Source organism: Hyla sarda, chromosome 6 (genome assembly GCF_029499605.1).
Source record: "Hyla sarda isolate aHylSar1 chromosome 6, aHylSar1.hap1, whole genome shotgun sequence".
NCBI classification, from domain to species: domain Eukaryota; kingdom Metazoa; phylum Chordata; class Amphibia; order Anura; family Hylidae; genus Hyla; species Hyla sarda.
The window spans coordinates 121,497,869-121,515,790 of record NC_079194.1 but is presented as its reverse complement, the minus strand read 5'-3'; the positions used below and the strand labels follow the sequence as shown (position 1 = coordinate 121,515,790).

The window sequence follows — 17,922 nt, the reverse complement described above, 5'->3', positions numbered from 1 at the left end:
CCCCCCCCCCCCATCTTTTAACTTTTTTCTTTTAAATGTAATCAGATAATGGTAGAGCACCAGGTACACACACAACATCTCCCATGATGCATTACTGCATACGATGCTACCTACAGACACCAAGCCACAGAGGGGAGTTAAGTCCATGTTTCCCAACCAGAGTGATTCCAGCTGTTGAAAACCTCAACTCCCAGCAAGCTCACACATCCATAGGCTGTCCTGGCAAGCTGGGAGTTGTAGTTTTGCAACAGCTGGAGGCACCCTGGTTGGAAAACACTGGGTTAAGTAGAGGAAAGCAAAACATTGTGATGAGTCATGGCGTCCTATGTGTTAAAGCCCCGCTGACAGGATGTTTATACATGGCAGCTTCACAAACATTGTATGCGACAACTCAACAGGATATGAAGTTTTCTGCAGGCCCATGTAGCTCACCCTGGCCTCTTGTGATGGGGATGACGTCCTTGGCTGAGGGAGACATGCAGTAAATCTTCTCTCCCTCGATGTGCCCTTCCATATCTGTGAAATCCTCGAAGGAGCAGTTTACCCCGGCAGAGAGGTCAGGGACATTCCAGGCCTGGAGAACCATCTGCAAAAACAAAGCAATAAAACAACTGCAAATATATCCCAATCGATAAATGGGAGATAGATATAAGATAGATAAATAGGAGGTTTACCGGCACTTCAGACATGGTGACGGATATGTTCTTGGGGTGCACAGTCAGTTGGACACACTGGCGTTGGTCAGTCGTGAACCGGTGAAGCTCATCGGCACGCTCACACTTGTCCTTTCGAGAACATCTGCAATGTATAGTATAAAAAAAAAATATATGAACTGTATAGAGGTAATAATGTAAACATAAAAATTCAGGATTAAAAGCACCATCTTGTCACATTGCGTGGCTGCACATCAACTTCTCAGTTCTCTGGATGGGACTTAGAGGTGCAAAAGCTTAGGCTAAGGTGAGAATCTTATCCATCAAGCAACAGGGGCTCGGCGGGAGTCATGACAGCTGAGAGCGCAGTGCAGAGGACAGCAGCGGAATTAGTGCTGCAGACTGACAGCTCTCCTGTCCTGGGCATCCGGCGGTTGCCACGTCCGCTCTCTGCCAGACTGGACACATGAAGTGCGGCTTGTTGAGAGACTGGCAGCTCAATGCATTGGGGAATTATAAGTCCACTAAGTGTCAAACCTGTCCAGCTGTTACTCAGAGCTGAGGAAGGGAAGACGTCTAACTGTTCAATGGTGGACAACCCCCAACTGATTCTATGGTGATGGCAAAGCTGTTAGTACATCAACCATCTATGTTCTATTTGCTAACATAGTTCAGAAATAAACTAAGTCATCTTTAACCCCATAATGTGCACACAATGTTAAATAACTCAAAAATACAACTTCCTTAAAACAGTCTCATACTCCATTCACATTCAGAGCTGCATTTAAAATGATGCCAGTTACCCTTGCAAATACCCATGCTATCAGACATTTTGGGCATATCCTGTGGCTATGGCACAAGTGTCTAGTAGGGGAGTACCCTTCAATCACAGCTTCAAACATGAAAAAACACTGTAACAAGCCTTGCACCTCTGTAGCAGTTGGACATGAGCGCATTTGTAGACTCTCGGTGGTAGCGTGCCGGGGTCTTGAGAAATAGTACAAAATTGAAACAATGCCATAGTAGAACTGTTTATTTTATACTGAATAATCTTTAAATATATAACGTCTCTCCGAAAGAGTGGATTGCCTTCTATGTAGGCCTACAGCTCGCCCTCCTGATACACTGCAGCCAGTAATCCCAGCGAGGGACTACAGCTCTCTGTTCCCTGTAATGCTCTGTGTGTCATGTAAACTTGGCACGGTCGATGGGAAAACAAAACTCGTCACCCGACTCTTAACCTGCGCGTGTATTGACATTATGTCAATGGACGATGCGTTCAGCTTAGGATACCGAAATCCCGCTGGATAAAGGGTCACTGACACAAACAACTGACAGTGAGATCCACAGAATACAGAACTAAACTGATATGCTTGCTGGTGGTTTAAAAATAGGATAATAGAACTCATTGGGTTAAACTACAACTCCCAGCAAGCTCTATCTATCAAAGCAGATTTAGTTGTGCTACATTAAGAGGCACTGTATGTTTACTTGCAACAATGAAGGACATCGGACCTAAAGCTTATCTCATTTTCATTTGCTATGATAAGAAAAAAAAAAAAAAAACTATTGCTCCCTGTTATCAGCCACTTCAGGTTAGGAAGAGGCTTATACTGTAGTGGCATGAAATGCAGAATATTCCCTGGCCCAATAGTCCCTTTTTCATATGACATTTCTCCAGAGACACTTACATTGAATGTGTAACTGATATCAGCATATCATTCATTCATATCGCTGCTGAACTATTATAAGATGCAGATCTTATCTGTACTGCCTCAAATATTAGCATTGTGGAAATCAGTCCAATAGAATTGCACCGAGCAGTGGTTACATTGTATCCGGTGATTGTGATTAATAGGGCTTTATCACCAGCTCAGACAGTGGTCTGCCATCTATGGCTCTTCAGCTGCTGTAAAATTGTGACTGGTCCCTTTAAGTCCTTTATTTCCCCTTGTGACAACTGTATTTTCTATGCAGCAATATATTTAGCACAGAAATGTCCTACAGCAGAAATCTGTATATATGAAAGATGCCATAGCTGTCCTTCCTGCACCTGGCCTAAATTACCATGCCTCGCTCTGCCAGAGTCTCCAGGGTGAAGGCCCAGCCTGTGGCTGCTCAGGGGGGAATAGACCTGAGCTATTTAGAGCAGAAGACTGAGAGGTGCTGTCATGAGGCAGCAGGGTACAGAGAGGCTTCTCAAATCCCCCAGGATCTCCCCAGCAAGAAGTCATACTTACGTATTGTGCAGCACACACCACCCGCAGTGGGGGTCCCGGGAGCCTAAGCAGGTGTCACAGCTTTGGTACTGCTCACAACTCTCAACTGGCACACGGGTGACCTGGAACAGAAGAAAACAAATCTTATAACTCACCAGCATAGCATCCAAACAGAATTAATGGGCATAAAACTATAGTAACCCAACATGTAGCACATAAAATAGACTTTTTCTATTACAGTCCATCTCAATAGGACCCTTCTTTACCACACTGTAGAATAACAGATACTCCTAGATAAGGAAATGGGGGATGCTTTGTTTGTAACTAGGTGGATCTACTACTCATAAAACTGGTAAAGATGGATGGAAATCCAACAGAAAGATAGAGCCGAACATAATTTAGCCATTATCCAGCTTATACAGTGTCCACAGTTATACAGAAAAAGAACCTATATCCCTCACAATGGACAGTTTTCATTAGAAAATGTGGGGGAAATGATGGCACTAGGCAGTATAGCAGTCACAAGGGTTGTCCCCCATCTTATGTTTCCCTAAATATAAAGATCGACCATTCGAGGTTCTGGGGAAGTTGTGGTCAAACCCATTTAATGTAAGCTACAAGAGAAGTCATATTGGTTGTCACCCAGCTTTAACTTTTTCAGTCTCCTCAAAGGCAAATCAAACTGGTAGTGTGGTTTGTTCCAGGAGGTTTACAAGCACTGGAAATGAACACTGATCCCTGTTAATCATACAGGATTGTAAATGCTGACAACGTGTGCACCAAAGACTACAATGAATTGTTCATTTCAAGCAGCTCAGTAACTGAACCGATGGAGTAGAGAACAGGGAATTGGAGCTGTATACCTATGCTGGCTCCCCAGAGAACTGGATGCACACCATTGTGCCCCCCTGGGATCCCCCATAAACCTCTGCTGTTGGCAGATCTTTATTCTACATCTGCTATGTAATGTACCAGAGGACAAAATGTGCAGAACACTGATAATAGCTACATCATGGGGGGAAAACAACATAGGAAGTAGGTTTAGGGATGGTCATGGTTTAAGGTGTGTGTGTTGAGACAGCTGAGGTGTGAGAAGCGGCTTTAAAGATGACTGTGATGTAAGGGGTAAGTCTGGTGATGGCCGATGCGTGGGTCTGAAGACATCTGAGAAGTGCTCCCCACATATCCTCTGCTCTCTATTACAATTCCAACTAAAGTTTTCTTAACTTTTTCCCAGATACCTGAATGGTAAATAATTGGATTACAACTCCTTTGGTTTCATAATAGCCATTACTCATAATGTCTTCTCTTAAAACATCCACAGGAGCTGTTATTCAGTTTTCATAGGATTCCTGAATGGTAAATCTGCCAAGTTTACCATACTACAAGGATTTACTGCATGGCTAAATCTTCAACTCTCTGTAACCCATAGAGTTAAATTACTCCTCTTTTCCTACAGTCCTTAACACAAAATTTTCCTATGTGAGAAAACAGTTGCGTAACTGTCCTAAGAGCACCGCATACCAAGGCACAGACTGTGGCTCTAGTGGGGCCTGAATCTTTGACCCAGTGCTTGTTGTCAATCATATTCCCCAAAATCCTTAAATGGTCACTGTGACTTCAACAATCTTATTCCAAAAAAATTATTCCATTTTATTTTATAATTCACTATCAAAAACAGTAAAAATCAGCTAACTGAGGGGTTCAATTATAAACTGCCCATAAAAGTCTATGGATAGAGGAGAGGAAAGTGACTGTAGAGAAACAGAAGCTGGCAGACTGTAAAGAGACTACAAGAGGTTACAGTGAGTATTTGATCTGACCCCAGAGATTCACAGCTTAGACTTGTTAGTACTGCTCTATAATGCCCTGTGTACTTTTGCTTCTTCTGAGGGTGTGCTATAGAGATGTAGGAGAGCATGGTCCCCTCATGTGTGTGCAGTGAATGGCAGACATCATAGAGGTTAGGCTCTACCCACTAACTCAGAGACAACTGAAAAAAATATAACAAGCAAAAATAGTGCTACTCCTCATAAACACAAAACAGCTTATCAAAAAACTTCCCCTGAAACAACAGGTACTGTCAGGTAATCTTCCTTGTAAGAGAAATGGCATGCTTCCCTATCAGAAAGAAGGACATGGAAAGTCTGTCGTATGGACATGGCCTGAGATTCCAGATTACCCCACACACACTGTAGATGTGAAACTGATACACTGTCTAATACTTGGTGAAGGGTTTGATTTCAGAGAATATTAAATAGCAAAGTTATGTTTGGCCCTTCAGGACCTGGCAGTTTTGCATAGCGTGCGTCTTTAACTGTATAGGAATGGAGACCTTCTACTAAAGAGCCTGAGAAAAGTGTGTGACAACCACTCTCAGAGCTGAAACATCCACAATAATGTCATCAGCAGTAGAAGGACTTCTCAACTTGAATTGCTTGCATACTACCCCGACCTAAGAAAAGGAGCGCACAGTGTAGAAGTCGGGAGGCTAAAATGAGGCCGCAATGCAGTTAAGAATCGCTGCTGTTTTCAATCGATTGTTAATAGCCATGTGGATTTGCAAGCTGTTAACCTACAAAATCATGTGCCCATAGGATCTATTTATTCACATTCACATGATTGTGCAAGTGAATAGCCTACACAACCTCATTGCCATTAACATTAAATAGAGAACCACACTGAACAGCAAGTCCACACAGTTTCAGCTGCATTGTGGCCATATGGCATCTTCACCATGAGACCCTACCCTAATGTTCATTGTATAAGTTCATTAATCATAAGAGATTCGTAAAATTGGAAATTTTATTTATTTATTTTTAAGAAAATCACTCCTTTAGAGCAAGTCACATGACAAATAAATGAGATAAGCTATGATGTGATTGGCTAAATATTTGCACATGGTCCACTGGGGCTCCTCATTGTCTGAGGGACTACCACAAGTGTAATTCATACTGACAGCTACAAAGGCTAAAGCCTTCTTTTTAGAATAATTACTATAAGTGTTGACTCCTCTAGTTTTGCTTGGATGGGCTGTACACTGCCCTATAGTGGAATGAGAGGCATCAGGTGCTAAATCTTTGCTTTTATGGCTCCAGGTTTAAAAGGAAACTGACTGCAGGTATCACTTACCCAAATCAGTGGAGATATTCGTTGTATTAGCAGTTATTGCTAATCTGGAAATGGCCGGCTTTGCGCAATGGAGGAGAGACCTGGCATACCCAGCATTCCTGCCGCCATTCTCTTTGCACTGATATGACTACTCATGAGGTGGGCGGGAACATCAGTGCAGAGGGGATGACAGCAGGGAGGCTGGGTATGCTGGTTCCTGTCTACATTGCGCAAAGATTAGCAATGGCGGCTTAAATAATTGGTATCTCCGCAATCAGACAGCGGATCCGGGTAAGTGATACTTGGTTGTAATACAGTTCACCCGCACTATAACTCTGTATATTGGGTTCAGTGTTTGTGAGCCCGCTGTCAGTTTCCCTTTAAAATAAACTATCAGACAAACAATTCTCCAAACCTAAAGCTGCAAATAGGTTTCATTCAGGAGCCTGAAGAACAAGAGAAAGAAGATACTTAGCCAAAACATTGCTAAGATCGCAGATACGAGACCCACTCAACACAGTGATCAGGAACGCTCCCTGATTACATTTGCATGGAGACTGGGAAATTTCACAAGAGATGCAATGTCTTAGGTGTCTTGCCTGTATATTTGCTTTTCAGAACTAGTTGCATTAATTTCTCAGGGTGACATTTATGGTCGACTTTGTGGAAAGATTAAACCTTCCAAAACTATTTTTCTTCCTCGGTTTCTCTCTTACTCTTCATCCACCATGGTCAGAGAATTACAAGCCTACACAGAGACCATGAAGGCTTCCCAAGGCATCGCAGCACCTATTTACTTTGTAGAGGTTGGCATGATTATTAACACAATGATCTGCCATTTCTAAAGAACTTCTGAAATATTTGACAGAATTTGCCCAAGACTGGATTAGACCTAGGGGGCACGGATGCATAGAGGTCTAGGGAAAAATCATAATGGTGAAAAGAGGTTCTACAACATAGATAATATACATTAGTCTCCTAAATTAGTATTAACTGGTTCCAGGACATGGTATGTTAAAATGTATCTTAAGATCATTTCTCTATGGAAAACTAGCCATTGACTCCAAAGTCTCAACCTAAATTATAAATGAATATTCAGGGGGTGGGGCGTGATGTCACAAGGGGCGGAGCAGTGATGTCACGCTTCTCTGGCCCCTGTATTGCCCATCATTACGCACAGAGCGAGTTTGCTCTGTGCAGTAATGAAGGTGGGGTGCTGCAGCCGAGATCCCGGGGGTCCCCAGCGGCAGGACCCCCACGATCTGACATCTTATCCCCTTTGGATAGGGGATAAGATGTCTAGGGGCGGAGTACCCCTTTAATGGAATTAGAAAAGGTTATGAGATCTAGGACATTATATAATGTAAGAGTAATTTTCCTAAGTGGTGATGCATCACTTTAAGCTTGTGCTTGTAATACTGTAACAGCAATTCCTAGAACAGTGTGCCCAACCTGTGCCTCTCCAACTACAACTCTCATTAGGCCCTCTACAGGAATAAGCAGAGAGTTGTAACATTAGAGTGTTTAACCTGGTCATTCCCATTAATATGTCTATGTATTTCTATTCCTACCTCATTCCACAAACAAAATCATACATTTTTGGCTAACTAAACCAAACCCTTTATCAGAAGCCCTTTTGTGGCAGGAAAATAGAAAGCTCCCCAATGAGCAGTTATTTGCTGTCCAATGAATACTCCTCCAATTACAGTATGTTAATAATATGACTTCATAACCCTTTCTGGTCCTTTAGGAGGGGATGTCTAAGCGTTAAAAAAAAAAAAAAGTGATTTATTTTCAGAAACTGTGCCACTCTTGTCCGTGGGTCTGGTATGGCAGCTCAGCTCTGTTCATTTAAATGAGGTATAAGCTGCAATCCCAGGCAAAGCCCATGGGGGTGCTGTTGCTAGGTATAAAGCATACACTTCTTTTTTTAAATTTTGGACAAAATTGAAACAAAAAAGTCAAAAGTACCCAGCTCTGGGAGTTTTCTACAAAACAGAATTCACAAAGAAAAAAACACCCATGATAACATCGAAATCTCCCTAAACCTGTCCATACAAACCAAGGACTTGTCCAATAAAACACCCAGACAAGCAAAAGCAGAGCTGAAAGAAAAAAACTCTTAGCCTCCTAAACAATAACCATTTACACAGCTCCTTCCGATTTCAAGAAACGCTACATTAAATCTGGAATGTATCTGTGTGTTCTGTGATAGAGGAACACTCCCTCCAGCTCTAACAATAAACCGCGGAAAGCACAGTAACCAAATGCTGCTTTTGCTTTTTATTATTTTTTGTTCTCTTCCTTTCTTGACTCTTTTTTTCCCCCTAACTCCTAAGCAACCAAAAAGGTTGAGCAGCAGATGCTTTCCTCCGATCCAGCCCCAGTCAACGATATTTATGAAATGTATTAATATTTGCCTGCCGGCTGCTAGGTAATTACATTCCTCATGGACTGGCTTGTTAATTTAGCGGGTTACTCTTAAATAGGAGGCTCTAGGCATGATTTTTGGAATTAAAATATTGAAGCAACCCACCAAAGGGGGTCTTCGACTCCCCAAACGCAAGGTTTCTTACTTAGCCTGAACGTAACCTTCTAAATAAGAAATATGAATTAAATATTGTATTTAATAAGATATATATATATATATACACACACAATAAAAAAAAGATACAACAAGATACAACTACAAATGACGTGACCCATCAACTCAAACAACGCTTCTATACATGTCAGGGCATTAGCAGAACATGGAGTCCTACCCAGAGGAGAATGAAATATGATGTCATTAATAGCGGGGCATTAGAAGGACAATTTAACAGAGCATGAGGCTTACAAGAATAGAACACACAGCTGGAAGCTCAACCTGACTAGATAAAGCAAATTCAATGCATCATTGGTCCACAAAAGTAGGCTAGATAATCTATCATGTAAAGGACATGCCCCCACCACCACCTGGTCCGCGATTGTATCACCTGAGCTTCTACCTTTCAAAGTACAAGCTCAACAGGAAGATGGAGCTGGTGATTTAGATACAACGAGTGTTAAGTGGAGATTATAAGGCAGCCGATCAATAACCTGTGTGACATTGTTGGAAGCATTGTGAAGCGTTGGCCTACTTACTAGTTAATGTTGAGTCATAGAAAATATGGCATACATCTGATGCATTATATGGTTTTATAAGTTCTTTAAAGAGTATGTCATCAAACCATATTTTCTAAACTAACTACTCCTAACACTCCTTGTGCCCTAAAAAAAACATTCCGAGCTCTAAAAAGCTCTGTGTCATACAGTTCCCTTTGCTCACATTGTCTGAGCACCCGGCAGGAGAAAGTGGGCGTTCCCCAGCAGGCATGACGTCACTGAAGCCTGTGAGAGCTGTGCCTCGCCATGCCCTGCACACACTTCCTGAGTTTGGACTTCTGCAAGACCGGGTGGAGACCAAACTAACTGTTTGACTTGCGCAGAGAACCGAACAGAGCCACCTAGTGGCCATGTTTTTTCAATGACATTAAAAACATATAAAGGTTGAGAATTTTAACAGCAAGTAATAGCAAAGTGTCTTAAAATAACATATATTAAAAGTTTACTTTGGTGACAGGTACTCTTTAAAGGGGTACTCAGGCCTCGAGACATCTTATCCCCCATCCAAAGGATAGGGGATAAGATTTCTCACCGCGGGGGTCCTGCCACTGGGGACCCCCCACAATCTTGTACTCGCCACCCACCTGTTTGAGCTGCATGCCGCGATGCCAGCTCACAAACAGCCGGGTGGCGACCAAGGGGCCGGAGTATCGTGATGTCACGACTCCGCCCCCGTGTGACATCACCCCCCCGCACTCGCTATGCAAGTCCGGAGTACCCCTTTAACATTGCCTATGACAATAACATTGCAGCTAAAAGGTGAAAAATGTGCAGCTGTAGCAAAGCTCTAGTACCAGAGTAGACCAAAAGGCGCCACTGAATGAAGGTTGCATTTTTAATGGGGAAAAGCTGCACCAGAAGTTCCAAGCTATATCACAAAACAGAGAGATCCTGATAAAGCTTTCAAACGTTAGGAGAAGGGTAGCCATAGAGAGTAAAGATGCCTCTCCTCAGATGCCTTTCACATCAACATTATCCTCATAGGAAAAGGAGGTGTTTTGTCAATTGGAAAATCTCCTTTCACATATTATCCCCACAAGCCCCGATTTTCAGCCTGAATCTTGCCAAGGGACATCTTGTTGGGTGTACTGAGACTTTCTGGACATGTTCACCAAACTATGTCATATTTCTGGTATATCTTTTTCTAGATATCATCACATTGAAGTGAAGAGACCACCACAGCTGCCCTTTGATCTTTCGGTCAAGATGGTGGTCACTTCAGTCTGAATTCAGATGGATATGGCTAAGGACATTTTTTTGGCAACGGTACCTGCAAACCACAAGACCTCAGGAAAAGGCACATCATTTAGTTATCACAAAGCAGCAGTTATATACTCTCAACTGAGAAAATTATAAAAAAATATATAATTCTTCAGTTGTTGGGCCCAGATCAAAAAAATCTAAGATATGAGAGGCATCTTAACAATGCGAGACTACCACAATGAGCAGGTTTGCTGTTGGGACCATTCCAAGCGCATCCCTGTCTTAATCCGCCAGATTTGGTCCCTTTCCAAGCAGCTCTCGGAGGGAGATAAAGAATTTTAGAGGAGTTTATTTCCGAGATTAAGATCGATGCAAGTAGCTGCCGGCTTTCTTCAAGTTTAAGGGAGAAATGCATGTAAAATTCTGTGAGGACTCTGATGCAACATTAGGAAGAGATACCTAAGTCACTCTACATTCTTTCTATCCGGCACAGTGCTGACACATCTACTGGAAACAAATGTTCACAACACAAAAGGCACTAGTTAGTATTAGAGTCCAGATTTCAAATACAACCAGGGCACCATCTGCATAAACTTTGTATAAGTTCTCTGAAAACAGACAGCATGAGAGTAAGGATAATTATAAACCAATGACAGTTTTTGAAGCTTATCTGTCAAATTCCCCCCCCCCCAAAAAAAAAAAAAAAAAAAAAATCTAATAATAAATGTTACTCAGTACCTAATCCTGACCAGTAGATATGGGGAACCCTAGGGGTGGGATTTTCAGGGGCAGTTTTCTTTATTAAATATTCAAATTTTTTAAACAAACAAATTACAAAAGATCTTTTATTTTCATCAGTAACAACATATAAAAAGTTTTTGGATCTGACAATGCCCATTTACAATATTTTTCCGTATAAGACGCACTTTTTCTTCCCCAAAACTTGGGAGGGAAAAGTTGGTGCGTCCTATACGGTGAATACCTGGGTGCCATCAACGGCAGGGACGCGCGGCTAATACTGGACATCACCGATCGTGGTGATGCCCTGTATTAACCCTTCAGAGGCGGCGATCAAAGCTGACCGCCGCGTCTGAGGCGAAAATAACACTAACCCGGCTGCTCAGTCGGGCTGTTCGGGACCGCCGCGGTGAAATCGCGGCGTCCCGAACAGCTTACAGGACACCGGGAGGGACCTTACCTGCCTCCTCGGTGTCTGCTCCATGCCGGGATCTCCTGCATGGCCGGCGCTCTCCTTCGACGTCATCACGTTGTCGCACGCGCCGTCGCGTCATCCAATAGGAGCAGCTAGCGTAGCGACGTGATAACGGCGACGGAGAGCGTGGATCCCGGGGAGGATGATGTCTGGAGCGTCGGGGACACCACGGGGATGCAGCGACAGCGATGGAGCGACATCCAGGGCAGTGGTGACGGGTCCGGAGCAGCGGGGACACGTGAGTATTACCTCCTATACCAGTGGTCTTCAACCTGCGGACCTCCAGCTGTTGCAAAACGACAACTCCCAGCATGCTGGGAGTTGTAGTTTTGCAACATCTGGAGGTCCGCAGGTTGAAGATCACTGTTTGGTTCAGAATCTTTTTTCTAGATTTTGTACCTTTAAAATATATGCCGGTGCGTCCTATAGGGCGAAAAATACGGTAAGTATTCAGCTGGCAACTACCTTCTTAAAAAAAACATTCATGGCTACAAAGTTTAGGGATGGATGGAGATAAGGGGCTGCCAGGTATGTCTACTGATGCTTATCACAGGTAGCACCAACAGAGCAGCCATTTAACCTGCATGATAAGAACTCAGTCAGTGATTGGAGTTCATTCTTTTACCCAACAAAAAAATGCCATTGCCTAAAAATATATATCTTAAAAGGCCCTTTTCACAGTCATAAAAAAAGTCATAAAATTTGGAATCTTTATGCAGAGTGATTTCTAGGAAGTTCCATTGGAACGGAATGCAAATAGCACCCAGAGGGTAGTGATAGAAGTAACATCATTCCGTTTGTGTATTCATTCAGAAGACAACAGGGGTCAAACTGCAAAATATGTGCTTTAATCAAATTATTTGCCAAAATCCTAAATTGATATTCACAGGAGTTTAGAAACAAGCGCCAGGGATTTGTAGAAATACTTTGAAGTGATTATCACCCGGTCACCCCCTTCTCATAAAAACATTATCTGGTCATTGGTAATGTAAATTTTTCAGGTTGGAGGTAGGAGGGATTTATTTGCAAGGAGATGGTTTTTCTCTCTCCATGCAGTTAATGGCATTTTACAGCAAATTAAAACTACAAACGAAAGGGTATAATTATGCAAAAATGGCTTCTTGAAAACAATATGTATGTGTAATAAATGCATATTAAACAGAAAACAATTACAAACTCATTTAAAAGGGATGGCAGGGAGAAATGTAATTTATTCTATAGCATAAAACAATTTTCTAAAAAAATAAGTATCACTGCAAGAGGAAAATAATGCCAAAAATCATACTATTTACTGACTTTATTACAGGGAACCTGTCACACTGAGAATACAGTCCAATAATCTGGTGTCATGTTATAAAACAGAAGGCGCTAAGCAGATTGATCTATAGGTTTGTGGGATAGGACTTATTAATTCATGTAAATCTCTGCTCATTCTAGTCTAAGTAGTCAAGTAGGTGGTTCTTATCACTGAGAAGGACTACCCACTGGACTACTTAAAGGGGTATTCAAGGGGAAAAATTTTTTTTTTATATCAACTGGCTCCAGAAAGTTAAACAGACTTGTAAATTACTTCTATTAAAAAATCTTAATCCTTCCAATAATAATCAGCAGCTGAAGTTGTTTTGTTCTTTTCTGTCTAGCAACAGTGCTCTCTGCTGACATCTCGGCTTGTCTCGGGAACTGCACAGAGTAAAAGAGGTTTGCTATGGGGATTTGCTTCTACTCTGGACCGTTCCCGAGACAGGTGTCATCAGAGAGCACTTAGACAGAAAAGAACAACTCAACTTCAGCAGCTCATAAATAGAGACAGAAATACTCATTGCTAAAGAGAGTAAAACCAACCCCAAAATGTTCTTTAACTATATAAATAGCAAAAAGGTTAAAAATGAAAGTGTAGGCCCTTTAAAAAAATGATGAGGAAGAAATTATAAACTGGGATCAGGAAAAAGCAAATATATTAAATAAATTCTGCTCCACTGTAATCACCGAAGAAAATGAAATGCCAGGTGAAATACAACGAGATAAGGTAAACTCCCCAGTACAGGTCACCTGTCTAACCCAGGAAGAAGTACAGTGCCACCTACAAAAAAAAATCTAAATAGACAAAATCGCCAGGTCCAGATGGCATTCACCCCCGTGTTCTAAAGAAATTAAGTAATGTAATAGGCAGACCCCTATTTTTAATATTCAGGGACTCTATAGTGACAGGGACTGTTCCCCAGGACTGGCGCATGACAAATGTGGAGCCAATATTTAAAAAGGGTCAAAGTGTGACCCTGGGAATTATAGACCTGTTAGTTTAACCTCCGTTGTATGTAAATTGTTTGAGGGTTTTCTAAGAGATGCTATTTTGGAGTATCTTGATAAAAATAAATGTATGACTCCATATCAGCATGGCTTTATGAGAAATCAGTCCTGTCAAACTAACCTGATCAGCTTTTAGGAGGAGATGAGCTCCAGTCTGGACCAGGGGCAATCTCTGGATGTCGTATATGTGGATTTTTCAAAAGCATTTGATATGGTTCCACATAAAAGGTTGGTGCATAAAATGAGAGGGATTGGGCTGGGGAGAATGTGTGTAAGTAGCTGGCTCAGTGATAGGAAACAGAGGGTGGTTATTAATGGTACATATTCTGATTGGGTGACTGTTACTTTTGGGGTACCACAGGGGTCCGTCTTGGGTCCTGTCCTATTTAATATATTCATGAATGACCTTGTAGAGGGGTTAAATAGTAAAATAGCAATCTATGCAGAGGATACTAAACTCTGTAAAGCAGTAAACACAATAGAGAACAGGGCACTGTTACAAATGGATCTGGATAGGTTGGAGGTTTGGGCTGGGAAGTGGCAGATGAGGGTCAACACTGATAAATGTAAGGTAATGCACATGGGTAAGAAAAATCTGGGCTGAGATTATGTATTAAATGGGAGCACACTTGGGACGACTGACGTGGAAAAGGACTTGGAAGTTTTAGTTAACAGAAAATTTAGCTGTAGTGACCAGTGTCGGGCAGTTGCTGCCAAGACAAATACAATCATGGGGTACATCAATAAGGGCATAGATGCCCACGACAAGGAAATACTGTGTACAGTACTGGGTACCAGTGTACAAGAAAGATATAGTGGAGCTGGAGAGGGTCAGAGACAGCAACCAGAGTAATACGGGGAATGGGAGGACTACAGTAACCAGAAATATTATCAGAATAAGGGTTATTTAGTTTAGAAAAAAGAAGGCTTAGGAGAAACCTAATAACTATGTATAAATATATCAGGGGGCCGTACAGAGATCTCTCCCATGATCTATTTATACCCATAACATAACAAGGGGGCATCCTCTACGTCTTGAGGAAAGAAGGTTTCTACACCAGCACAGACAGGGGTTCTTTACTGTAAGAGCAGTAAGACTGTGGAATTCTCTGTCTGAAGAGGTGGTCATGGTGAACTCTGTAAAAAAGAGTTCAAAAAGGGGCTGGATGTCTTTTTGGAGAACAATAACATTACTGGTTATGTATACTAGATTTATAGGGACAGAATGTTAATCCAGGGATTTATTCTGACTGCCATATTTGGAGTCGGGAAGGAATTTTTACCTCTAGTATGAGGGTTTTTTGCCTTCCTCTGGATCAACTCAACTCAATAGGGACTTATTAGGGTTATAGGTTGAACTTGATGGACTCTGGTCTTTTTACATAGAAGAAATTTACAAATCTGTTTAACTTTCTGAAGCCAGTTGATATAGATATATATATATATATATATATAAAATTAAATCCTGGATAAACCCTTTAACCCAGAAAGAGATTTACATAAATGACTACATAATAATACATTACTAGTTGCACTGGAACTTTTCTTACAATACTGTAAATTAATATTCTCAGCTCCTACTGCTCTATAATATGCTGCCCACAGATTGGATTGAACCTTTAATGTAAAGATAGGTTCACATTGGCATTGGAGCTCCGGTACAGACCGTACTGTCTCAGCTTGTGTAAAAACGGAGTTGGATAGTCCATTGCACACGGACACGAACCGATCCAGATGGATCCCAAACGGGCCCCACAGATTGCATTGACTTTAATGGAGTCTACCTGGATTCTTTCTGGTTTATTAGCAGGATCTCAGCAAAATAAAAATATTACTGCTTGCAATATTTTGTTCCTCCACTCCTGTCCCGTTATTTTAACAGATTCAGCGAATGGAGCATAAAGGGTACCTCTCATCAAAAAAACTTTTGATATATTATAGATTAATATATGCAGAATAACTTTACAATTGCATGTTATCAAAAAATATGCTTCTTTCTATTTAATTTTCCACTTTGAAGAAATGACCACTAGGGGTCTCCCTACCAGTCCTGGCAGCAAGCATTTCAGACTCATGCTGGAGTCCTAAACACTACGAGCTGCCAGTCTGCTTTGTTCACAAAGGAGAACACACAGAGCTGCCAGCCTGCTTTGTTCACAGCCTGTTTGGCTGTGAGCAAAGCAGGCTGGCAGCTCTGAGTGTTTAGGACTCCAGCATGAGTCAGAAATGCTTGCTGACAGGACTGATCGGGAAAAATACAATAGAAAGAAGCATATTTTTCATTAACATGCTATTGGAAAGATATTCAACATTCAGTAATCTAAAATATATCAAAAGTTTATTTGATGAGAGGTACCCTTTAAAGAAGATGTCCAGTGGTAAGAAACTTATCTGCAGTATAGGGGATAAGTGTCTGAGCCGACCGCTGGAACCCCCAGCGGTCTCCCGTACGGGGACCCAGCTAAGTGGAGTTTGCACACAGCACATCAGCTGGTCAAAACACACCTACTCCATTCATCTCTAGGGGAGAGGCGGAGATACAGCGTTTGTGTCTCTCCAACTCTCCCATGCAGATGAATGGAGGGGGGTGTGTTTCGACCAGCTGACAGAGCACAGATGTAAACCTGGCCTAACATGCTCCCTTTTATATTATTACAACAGTGCCCCCAGTGGTCGAATTGGAGGAAAAAAAATAAAATAAAACTTCATAAACAAACAGTAAAAACTTACAAAAAAAAAAAAAAAAAAGCAAAGAAATGTAATATTAATATAACAACTATGATCTGAAATTAACTGTTTAATGGCCAGTATGCAGGCAGATCTCGGTGGAATCACAAGGCCAGGTTGTAGCTTAATCACATTGCACGTGTTACAATCCTCATTTAATTTAGAGGTACTAGACACAAGCTCTTTCTCCCGTGTGTTTTTCTATTTAATGCACAGAGTGGACTAAAGATGTATTAGCAATGATCTAAGAAATCTGTATAGCCGGATCAATACCTCTTCCAAGAAGCAATCCTATTTTCTTATTCCACAGGGAATCCTGCGAGATGAAAGAATCTCTCATATCCCCCCTCCTCTGATTGTACCCTGGGCACAGGATGCCGCTGGAGACCCAGAGAGCAGCAGCCAGCTTGGAAGGGTTACAGGCATTTCATTAATTGCTCTTCTACGTTTGATTAAAATCCTTCATTCCTTCATGGCCCTTCAAGCTCACTTACAACTGTGCATTTAATTACATTCTCTGCTGCCCAGATAACTGTAACCCCCGATCAAATATTTCACTTTATTAACAAAGGGGGATAGTCGCACAGCATGGCAAAGTTCAAGTAGGAGCAGACAAGGGATAAAGAGAGTTAAAAAAATCATGAAGCTTTAACATTCAAAAAGGGAGGGGGACACAGTTTTCCATTATTTAGTAATACTTTTTATTGGATTAAAATTCTAATTTTAGACAAAACAGTATTTCCTCTGCATAATGTAAAGCTGGAAATAGTGGGGGCACGGTCTTTGAAGGATTATCCCTGAACGTTGGCGTTCCTCTCAGGCTTTCAATATTTTGGAATTTGTCATAAATATTTTATTGATTTATTCTTTTATATATAATGAAGCTTACAAGTTTAAAACAATATTTGTAGAGTTATAAGGGAGGAGGCAGAGAGTGCAGGGAGGGGTACAAATATTTTGGCATTTTCATAAAATTTCTCAAAAGCTTTACCTGAGGTGGGTTCTCACAGTAAAAAGATCAGCAGTCTCAACCTTGACTAAACTAGCCCTATGCAAGCTATGAGCTTTATTAGAAACACTAAGACAGTACATGCAAAAATGTTCATTGTTTGGAACCCTTGAAGATTCCCTGGGCAAACTCTTTAACTACCTCATGCCCACTGTGAACGTGACAGCTCTTGCAGGATATTCTCAATGCCCTTGTCTTCCTCCAACCTATTCCTTTTTAATGGCTATACATTTCCTTTCAAGTCTAGTCAATTCTCACAATGCTACTTGCATGTCACTCCTTTACCTTGAGTGAATGGGAATAGTTAGGGGTCTAACGTGATGCCCCTTTTAACTG

The 17,922-nt window shown here is 41.6% G+C and overlaps 1 protein-coding gene across 4 annotated transcripts in view; it reads right to left on the bottom strand.

The window, feature by feature from the left end:
- The window catches only part of PLXNA1 (plexin A1), a 327,026-nt gene that overhangs the window by 128,807 nt on the left and 180,297 nt on the right, over positions 1 to 17,922 (bottom strand). For all 4 annotated transcript variants that reach the window (XM_056524879.1, XM_056524877.1, XM_056524880.1 and 1 more), the window contains 3 exons: positions 2,894 to 2,994; positions 675 to 798; positions 433 to 586 (listed from right to left, as the gene is read on the bottom strand). In XM_056524879.1, coding sequence (XP_056380854.1) covers positions 433 to 586; positions 675 to 798; positions 2,894 to 2,994 — 379 coding nt within the window. The remainder of the gene's footprint in view (positions 1 to 432; positions 587 to 674; positions 799 to 2,893; positions 2,995 to 17,922) is intronic.